Source organism: Petaurus breviceps, unplaced genomic scaffold (genome assembly GCF_028583685.1).
Source record: "Petaurus breviceps papuanus isolate PSGF00001 unplaced genomic scaffold, PetGlider_PUasm1.0 186, whole genome shotgun sequence".
Classification (NCBI taxonomy): Eukaryota; Metazoa; Chordata; class Mammalia; order Diprotodontia; family Petauridae; genus Petaurus; species Petaurus breviceps.
In genome coordinates, this window is record NW_027185798.1 from 16,215,320 (window position 1) to 16,225,005 (window position 9,686).

Below are 9,686 nucleotides of genomic sequence, written 5' to 3' on the forward strand. Positions count from 1 at the left end.
TTTTAGAGGCACCTTAGACACATGGAGAAGAGTCTTAGTCTCGGAATCAGAAGACCTGAGTTTAAATGGGACCCCAGATACTGTCCATATGTGTGATCCTGGGCAAGTCACATCATCTCACTCAAACTCAGTTTCTCTTGTCTGTAAAATGGGGAAATAGCCTCTGTCTCCCGGGTTGTTGTGAGGACCAGATGAGATTATATTTGCAAAGTGCTTGCAGACCTTAGAGTGTTTATTAGCCGAGTCATCACTATTATCATTACAGAAAAGGGAACAGAAGCTGAGAGAGGGTAGGTGATTTCCCAGAGGTCACACAGCCAGCTCAGTGAAGTCTTAGGCTTACTCATGCCTTAGGGAAAAAACAACTACTTCAAGGGGATGGTGGGTCCAGGAAACTCACCTTTATTCTCCTCTCCAGAGCATCATTTCCAAGAGCCCTGAGGACCCCAAACATAAGCCTGAGCTTTTCTTTTTAAGAGGTGGGGATGAAAGCCCAGGAAGGTCTCCCAATGCTGGGGCAGGACTGTCCTCACTAGGTCTCCAGAGGCTGCTGTCAGGGCAGCCTTGGTCCTGGCTGGAGCACCTGCAGCCAGCAGATACCCTTGGCACATGTCAAGTTCTGGGGCTCACAAAAGCCTCGAGATACAGCATCATCCCCTGCCTCTGAATTTAGAGCTGGAGCACCAGGAGTCAGAAGTCCTGAGTCCTGGGTTCAAGTCCAGTCTCGAACTTGTTCCCTGAATGACCTTGTCACGTCACTTCACCTCTCTAGGCCTCAGTCTCCTCACCTGCAAAAGGAGAGAGAACCTCTAAGGTCCTTCTACCTTTAGAGCTCTGAGTCTGATCTTACCCTTGGGCCTCAGTAGGTCTCACTTTCCTCATCTGTAGAGTGAAAGGATGGTTTAGGGGACCTCTAAGGTTCCTGCCACCCCTAGATCAATCACTTTGACAGACATCTAAGGGTGAGGGATGGAGAGCAAGGAGAAAAGGCAGATGAGGCAGGAATGATTCTAAACGAGTGTATGGGGCCTGGTTCTGGGAGCCTCCTCCCCCAGGTCTCAGCCAGCAGCCATCACCAGCATTCCATGCCCAGGATGAGGAGGCCCAGTCCTTCTGCCCGCTGGCTCATGCTGGTATGTGCAGGGCATGCTCACCGAGGATGGGCCCACAGAGAACAAGGAGGAGAACAAGAAGGCACACGCCCTCAGCAAAGGAATTGCATCCCTGGGGGGAAATACCAGTCTGGTAAGGTTTTAGGGCGGCTCTCCATCGGGGCAGAGAGCGATGGCAGCTCTCAAGGGAAAGCTGCTATGTGGCCAGAATACAGCCCAGGGCCAAGTCTCTGGGAGCCGGATGTCAGATGGCATGAGGAGGAGGGAGAGGGGAAAGAGGGAACCAGAGAAGAGACTCCAGAGGGGAGCAGAATGGAGTGGGAGTGAGAAGGGAAGAGACCTAGGGAGGGAGAGGGGAGTAGAATGGGATGGGAGTGAGAGGGGAAGAGACCCAGGGAGGGAGAAGGGAGAAGGGAGCAGAATGGGATGGGAGTGAGAGGGGAAGAGACTCAGGGAGGGAGAAGGGAGAGAAATGAGGGGTGAGAGTGAGAGGGGAAGAGACCCCAGGAGGGAGAGGGGAAAGAGGGAACCAGAGAAGAGACTCCAGAGGGGAGCGGAAAGGGATGGGAGTGAGAGGGGGAGAGACCCAGGGAGGGAGATGGGAGCAGAAGAATGGGTGTAGGAAGGAGAGGGGAACAGATTGGGGGCATTCATTAAGGGGGGAGGAGAGATGAAATGGGAAGGCGTTATGCTGGCTCTGGAGCCAGAGGAACTGAGTTCAAATCCCATGTCTGTCACTCCCTACCTGTATGGTCTTAGAAAGATACTTAACCACTCTGGGCCTCAGTTTCTTCCTCTGTAAAAGGAGGGCACTGGGCTAGATGACCTCTAAGGTCCCTCCCATCCCATTTTAATCTATGAGCCTGCTGAGTATAATGCCTTGTGTCAGGTCTGGGAATCCAAAAACAAAAATGAAAAAATGGCCCTTGTCCTCAAGGAGCTTATAGCCTACTAAAGATATTATTATATATAGACAATAATAATAATAATAATAATAAATTACAATGATATAGCTAGCATTTATGTAGGGCTTTGAATTTTACAAAGTGTTATCTCAATATATGTTATCTCAAAATATGTTATCTCACTTCATCATCACAACAGCCCTGTGAGGGACCACTTTTATCCCCATTTTACAGATGAGGAAATTGAGGGGGAGGAAGGTTAAGTGACTTATCCAGGGCCACGGAGCCAGTGAGTGACTGAAGCTGAATTCTAACTCAGGCCTTCCTGACTCCAAGATCAGTTCCCTATTCCCCATACTTCCCAGCTGTCTCAAGTAAACAAGTTGATTTGGGGAGAAAAGAACAATGGAAGGGAGAGGGGGAGTGGGAGAAAAAGGGAAGGGAAGGCTTTCCATGCAAGAGACGGCACATGAATTGGGTCTAGAAGGAAACCGTCTTCTACGAGGGGAAGAAAGTGACAAGAGATAGCTTTCCAGACCCGGGTGCTGGAGATGGAATACAAATTTCTGGAAACAACTCTGAGGCCAGCATTGTTGGAATATGATGTCCATAAAAGAAAGTCTGGAAAGGTAGACTGAGGCTCAAAGGCTCTTCCCATCAGAAACCAAAAGCAACAACAGATGACCCGAGGACCACAGAGCCCAGCCTCTGAGGCCCTCTAGCCCAATCCCCTCATTTTACAGACAAGGAAACGGAGTCCCTTACCACTTACCAAGGATGGCAAGTGATTTGCCCAAAGTCACGTAGGTAGTGAAGAAGGTAGCAACTCTGACTCCAGTCCAGCACTTTTCCCATTATCAACCCTTTGGCAGTGAGTGCATCCCAAAGCTTAGGACAAAGACCTGGGAGATGCCCGTCATCCATCCTCAAGGTGTCAGTCACTGCTCCAGGGAAAAGTTCAGAGTGTGTTCCATATTCCACACTCCGCGGGGAATACTAGTTTTGATAGGAACCCCCAGAAGCCCACTCCTCCCATCACAAGCTGCTTCCCTGCCTGCTGGGCCCCCTCCTAGACACAGCATGAGCTTCCTTCCAGGTTCCCCAAGAATACTCTGGGGTGACTCCATCCCCCGACCTTGCTTCTTTCCAAGCCACCAGGGTTGCTCTAAGTGAAAACATCCCCTGCTCTGATCCCATTTGAGAAAACCCAGAAAGGACCTGGCACCAAAGGAGGAAAAAACAGAAAAAAAAATCCAACCACCAGAGGTTTCCCTTCCATTTTTTGCTTCAAAAGATTGAATCCTCTTGTGGTAACTCCCAAGCTAACCCAAGAGATACCTGGTTTCACATCCACTAAGTCTGCCCATGTCGTGTGATAAAAAGGAACAAAATTCTCCCTTTTATTTTTTTGCCCATTCCTCATTCAAAGACACAAAGGAGTAACTCGGGACAGATGGATACCGTGTTGCTGGCCTTGGAGTCAGGTAGACTGAGCTCAAATCCAGACTCAGGCCTCAGACTAGCTAGCTTTGTGATCCTGGGCAAGTCAGGGAGAAGAAAAAATGGGGAGAATAAAAATGCCCCCATGGTTTCCAGCAGTCAGGAACATGGACCCCTTTCACTGTTGGGCAGGGTATGTTGTGTAAATAAACCAGCTAAACCCTGGGTCAGTAGCCTGTATCTAGCTGTCCTCCACACACACATCCAGAGGACGGCCAATGGGATGGAGGGAGAGACAAGGTGATACCACACCATTTCTACATTTGGACAAGGCCTGGCTCATAAGGCCCTCTCCAGAAGCGAGGGGGAGCCTTATTTACTGCTCTCCCCTCCAGAAAAGAAAAAGAATGTTTCTAGCACTTTTAAGTCCTCTGTAAACATATTCAAAATAACTGTCCAGAGCCTGAGTGGGCACTTGTTGGGTATGTCACCTTTTAGGTCCCGCTTGGCCTAGGGATAATTTTATTCCTTTATATTTATGTTCCCAGTGCCTAGCATAGAGTGGACACTTCAAATAGATGTTAGACTGATTCACTGACTAGCTGGCCACGGAGGGTCCTTCTAACCTGAGATTCTGCAGAGCCCTGAGAACCTATGGTTCAGCTGGCAATTCAATCCCAGCAATCTAGTGTCTTTCCACTGCTCTGATGTGAAGACACACTAGGAAAGGAACAGGATGAAAAAGCCTGCTTTCTTCCTCACAGAATCCAAAGCCAGCTCAACCAGCACATACACAAGCAATGAATCTTCATGAAGCGCAGTCTAATGAGGGCTAGAGCAGGACCAGGGATCTGGGTTCAAATCTTGCACCTGCCACTTCATTAGCTATATGACATTGCCTTGGACAAGTCATTTCATTTGCCCTTTCCTCATTGGTAAAATGAAAGATGAGGAGTCTGAAGTCCCTTCTCTATGAGTAACTTAACATCCCTGGGTCTCAGCTTCCTCCTTTGTTTAAAAAAAAAAGAAAAAGACAACATTTGAGGTCTCATCCAACTGTAAATCTCTAATCCTGAATGGGAGAGGGGGAGAAGGAAGGAGGAAATGGGAAGAGCAGCTCAGATGCCTGACCTGAATCAAATCCCTTCCCAGGGGTGAGGACATTAACCTAATCCTTGAGATTCTTGAGTTTCATTTAAGGAACTTCCCAGTTTTCAGCCTGAATATGTGTATGATTCCTTGAGCCGAAAGGTAAATAAAATTACAACATTCTATGCTACCCACCCACCAGGGTATATTTTTCTGAGAAAACAGAGCAGGCCACCAGCCATGGCCATACTTTCTCTTTGGCATAACTAAAGCGGAACACCCAACACCAGACTGAACTGAGTTGGGCAGGAAAGATAAATCCTGATAAGGGAAAAGTGACCAGAGCTTGCCTGAACCCTCTCCTAAGCATTCCCCCACAAGGCTGACCAGAGCTGCTCGGGCTGCTGCTGGGGCTGTTGCTGGGGCTGCTGCTGGGGCTGGGGCTACTGCTGGCTGCTGCCTCCTCCTCCTAAGCAGCCCTCAGCTTATCTCCTCAGCTCACAATGTGACTCATCAGTAGCCACCCTGGTGGCCTTTGGTGGTCAAAGTCTCCTCACCACAGGGCACCCTCGTGCTACCCACAGACTCATCCCTAGTGACCATATCAGGGCATCCTCACCACCCGGGATGGTATCTGATGGCAAAGAGAAGTAAATGATGCCCCTCTTCCCTCTCCCCACACAGAGCTTCATCGCTTTAAAGCTGGAAGGGACATCTGAGCAACCCTCTCATTTTACAGATGAGCAAACTGAGGCCAGAGAGAATAAGTGATTTTTGTCTAAGTAATCAGCAGAGGCAAAGATCTGGTGGCACCAAATAACTGGTATTAAATTACTGTGAAAAAAGAACAGACTCTGGCATCAGTGGCCCTGGGTTCAAATCCAGCTTCTGATGCTTCCCACCTGTGTGACCTTGGGCAAGTCATTTTACAACCTGGGCCTTTTCCAATCTATAGAATTAGAGAGTTGGACAATGGTCACTTCTAGTTCAAGATTTCTGATCCTATGACCCAAATACCACAAAATCCCACAATTCTGCCTCAGTTTCCTGCTGTAATAGCACCTACCTCAGGGAGTAGTTCTGAGGCTCAAATGAAATAATATATGGGAAGCACTTTGCAAAGTAGTAGTAGTAGTAGTGGTAGTGGTAGTGGTAGTAGTGGTAGTGGTAATAGTAGTAGTAGTAGTAGTAGTAGTAGTTAAGGAATGTGTCCTATGGAAGGGGTGTCTTCTCCAGGTCAGCCAACCAGCATTTATTAAGCTCCCACTCTACTCCTGGCACTGTGCTTCTACATTAGGCCAATCTCCGGGCATTCATCACAGCTGAGAATCATAAAAGCTCAGGGGGCCTCAGAGGCAGCTGGTCTGGTGCTGCCTTAGCAGGAATTTCTCTACAAACGGATTCTTTTTGTGTGTGTGTCTTTTTTGCCTAGATTTTTTTTTCTTTAGATCTCTTTGGTAGGTGGGGAAAACCTATGAACCCATTTTCAGAATTCTGTTTTTAAATACATAAAATAAAACGCAGAACATTGCAAAGGAAACCAAACATTACCAAGAATAAAGATATAACATTCACGGGTCCCTTAGGGTCCACAGACCCCTGATTTATAAGAATCCTTGACCTAGTCTTTTTCTTGCATTAGAGTCATGGAACCCTTTGGCAGATTGGTGATGGAATCCACTCTCAAAATCATGGTTTTAATGCACAAAACAATTCTGTTTCCCTTTAAGTAACTCTCTCTATAAGTGTGGTTTGGGGTGAACGGGGTGGTGGTTGAGTGAACTGGGAGGTGGATCCCAAGGAGAAAGGGGGAAGAGGCATTTTGAAGCTTTAGAAGCTTCTCTCCCTGCCAGCTGAAGTTGCAGTTTGCTTTTCTTGTCAAACATTCCTAAATCATCTTTTTTTCTTTTTTGCTGGGGGTACGGGGAGGGGGGGAAGAGGAGGCGGCAGCTGCAAGTTTGACAGCGCTCCGATATGGCAGGGTCTGAATCAAAAGGGTGGTTTACAGAATTACAGCGGAAACAAAAGATGAGTTAAAAAGAAAAGATGTAAATTTTTTCCCTTATCCAAGTTCTTGGACCCTCTGAGATCTGTCCACGGACCTCAACTTACGGACCCCTCCTCTACACCATCCTTGACAATTCGAAAGCCCAGTCCTGAAGGCTCCGGCACTTGGGGGGGGGGGCGGAGCAGGACTGCCTCCACGGTTATCTCTCTGAAGTTTCTCCCGAGAGGATGGAATCGCCCCTTGGCCGTGCCTTGCGCACCCTCACGGGGAGGGGGGGGAGCGGAGGTAACTCTAAGAGAAGAGCCCTAGAGGGGCTGGGGGATGTCCACCCAGCCTAGCTGCCTCACCTGAGAGGGATCTTGATGGCCAGGTACCTGTCGATGGCCACGGCCAGCATGCTGAAGATGGAGCTCTGGGTGAGCACCAGCACGAAGCAGGCGAGAAAGAGGCAGCTGTGGAAGTCGGTGCAGAAACCCACGCTAATGGTGATGGCGAAGGGGATGGCCAGCAGCCCCACGGCGATGTCGGCCACGGCCAGAGACACCAGGAAGTAGTTGGTGGCCGTCTTCAGGGTGCTGTTGGTGGCCACGGCGCAGCACACCAGCACGTTGCCCGCGATGGACAGCCCGGCGATGACCAGCTCCAGCACGATGTAGAGCGTGTCCTCCGAGTCCAGCGGCATGGCATGGCCCGGGGGTGGGGGCGGGCTCCCCGACCCCTGGGGGAGGCAGGGAGGGCTGGCGGGGGGCGGGCGGGCGCCCCCAGCCCGGCCGGGAGGAGCCCCTGCTCCGGCGGGGCGGTCAGCAACCCTCGATGGCTGGGGATGGGGTGCTTGCGGGGGAGTCAGACGGAGGGTTCCTGGGTGCTCAGTGCCGACTCGTGGGAAAGTGCAGGGAGAAGCTGCCTCTGCCCCGTCAGCGCCCCCGGGGCCGGCGCCCCTGGGTCCTGGCCATGGCCCCACCTGCCCTGTCCCTCCGCGCTCTCTCCACGCTTCCCCGAAGAGGGGTCGGGGTCCGCCCTTTGGTCCGCAGCCGGAGCCTCCCCTCCTTCCCTCCCTCCCGCTCAGACAGAGCCGCCCAACTAACTCCCTGGCTCAGCTCTGGCTCGGTGGCTGCAGGCACATGGACCCAGCGGGCGGGACGCTGGCAGGAGAGGCAGAGCCCGAGACTTCCGATTGGACAACCGGCCCGTCCCTCGCGTCAATTCCCCGCCGGAGCTCCGCCTCGTTACCGTAACCCCCAGAAGACTGGCGAAATCACAAAGTGCCCCCGGCCTCTCTGAAGTCGAGGCTGTGCGCCGGAACTCGGAGCCTCAGTCAGCACTCCAGGGGACTCCCCAAGACGCGCACAGACACCCCGACCCTGAGCAGGGAGCCCTCCCCCTAAAGAAGCCGTAGCCACCGCCGAGTCTCCGCGAGTTTCCTGCTGTCATCCGGCAAGGCAATGGGCGTGCCCAAGAGGACTCTTGGCTCGCTGGTCGCTTGGAGCTCACTTTTCAAGGGAGCCGGGTTGGGCAGAGGCTCCCGACCCTGGCCCGGCGGTCCTTGGAAGGTCTGCTCCCTGCCAGCCCGCAGCCTTCTCCTGCCCGACGCTGGAAGTCACTTCCCCCAGGAGGCCAATTCTGCCTTTTCTGGAGCCACCCCGGGAGGGAGACTTGGGGGTCTCCGGGAGGACAAGATCTGGGGGTCTCCAGGAGGAACATCTGGAAATGCCGGAGGAGGCCGGGGCTGGAGCCCGTGGGCTCTAATACCCCGCAGCTCATAAAGTTACACATTTAGAGCTGGCTAGGGACCTTCGAGGTCAGCGAGCCCAACCCCCTGGTATTATAGAGAGCGGGAAACTGAGGCACAGAGAGGGGAAACCGACTGCCCAAAGTCACACAGCTAATGGTTCAGATTCGAACCCTAGTTCCCTGGCTCAGAGCCTTGGAAGGAGACTCTTGTGTGATAGCTCCCCCATTCACCATCCCGCCCCGGCCTGCCTTTTTGCTTCTGATAGTTTCTGGTTAAGTTAGTGCAAGGGGAGGGGTGGTTTGAGAAGGAAACATGAAAGGGGAGGGTAAGAAGGGCGTGTGTGCATGTGTGTGTGTGTGTGTGTGTGTGTGTGTGTGTGTATGTGTGTGTGTGTGTGTGTGTGAGAGAGAGAGAGAGAGAGAGAGAGAGAGAGAGAGAGAGAGAGAGGGAGGGGGGGGGGGGGGGTTGGAATTTAGAAGTGGACCAAAAAACCAAGCACAAAACCACCCTTTTGATTCAGACCCTGCCATATCAAAGCCTTGTCAAACTTGCAGCTGCCTCCTCCTCTTCCTCCAACCCCCTTGCCACCCCCAACCCTGAAAAAAGAAAAAAAGATGATTTAGGAATGTTTTACAAGAAAAGCAAGAGGCAACCTCAGCTGGCAGGGGAGAAAAGCATCTAAAGCTTCAAAATGCCTCTTCCCTCTTTCTCATTGGGATCCATCTCCCGGTTCACTCAACCACCACCCCGTTCATTCCAACACACACTTACAGAAAAAGAGTTACTTGAAGGGAGACAACACTGCAGTCTGCTAGACCCATGAGGACCATCTGATTCACTGACCTCCACAATTCATTCAAACTCAACAAACATTTTGTGAGTGGTTACTGTGAGGAAGGCACTGAGGTTACAAAAAAGACAAAAAGATGGTCTTTGCCTTCATGGTGTTTACATTCTGTCCGGGGAAACATGTAGACAGATGAGTAAGTGTAAGAAGTAACACTTGGGAAAATCAGAAAAGAACTTTAGAAGGAGACAAGACTTCAAGTGAGGCTTGAGAACTAAGGAGTTCAGGAAGCAGAAAGAGGGAGGGCATTCCAGGTGTCTGGCAGGGCCTTTGCATAGAGATAGAGACAGGGGATGGAATGGGGTGTACAGAAACAGGCCATTTTAGCTAGAACACAGAGCAAGCGAATCACATGATTAGGAATATCTATTTGGCAGCCATGTGGAGTTCCAATTTCAGAAGGCAGAGGGTGGAAGAAATGAGACCAATTAATAGTCCAGGAGGGAGGTAACAAGGGCTTGAACCAGAGTGGTGGCTTTTATTTGAGAGGGAAAGGCACAGATGCTGGGGACATTGGAGAGGTAGAATCCATGTCTGTGGGAAACATCGTTTC

At 51.1% G+C, this 9,686-nt stretch overlaps 1 protein-coding gene across 1 annotated transcript in view; it reads right to left on the reverse strand.

The window, feature by feature from the left end:
• The window catches only part of ADORA2B (adenosine A2b receptor), a 42,887-nt gene extending 35,605 nt beyond the window's left edge, over positions 1 to 7,282 (reverse strand). The window contains exon 1 of the mRNA XM_069089595.1: positions 6,902 to 7,282. Coding sequence (XP_068945696.1) covers positions 6,902 to 7,236 — 335 coding nt within the window. The 5' untranslated portion in view covers positions 7,237 to 7,282. The remainder of the gene's footprint in view (positions 1 to 6,901) is intronic.
• Between the last annotated feature and the right edge of the window lie 2,404 nt (positions 7,283 to 9,686).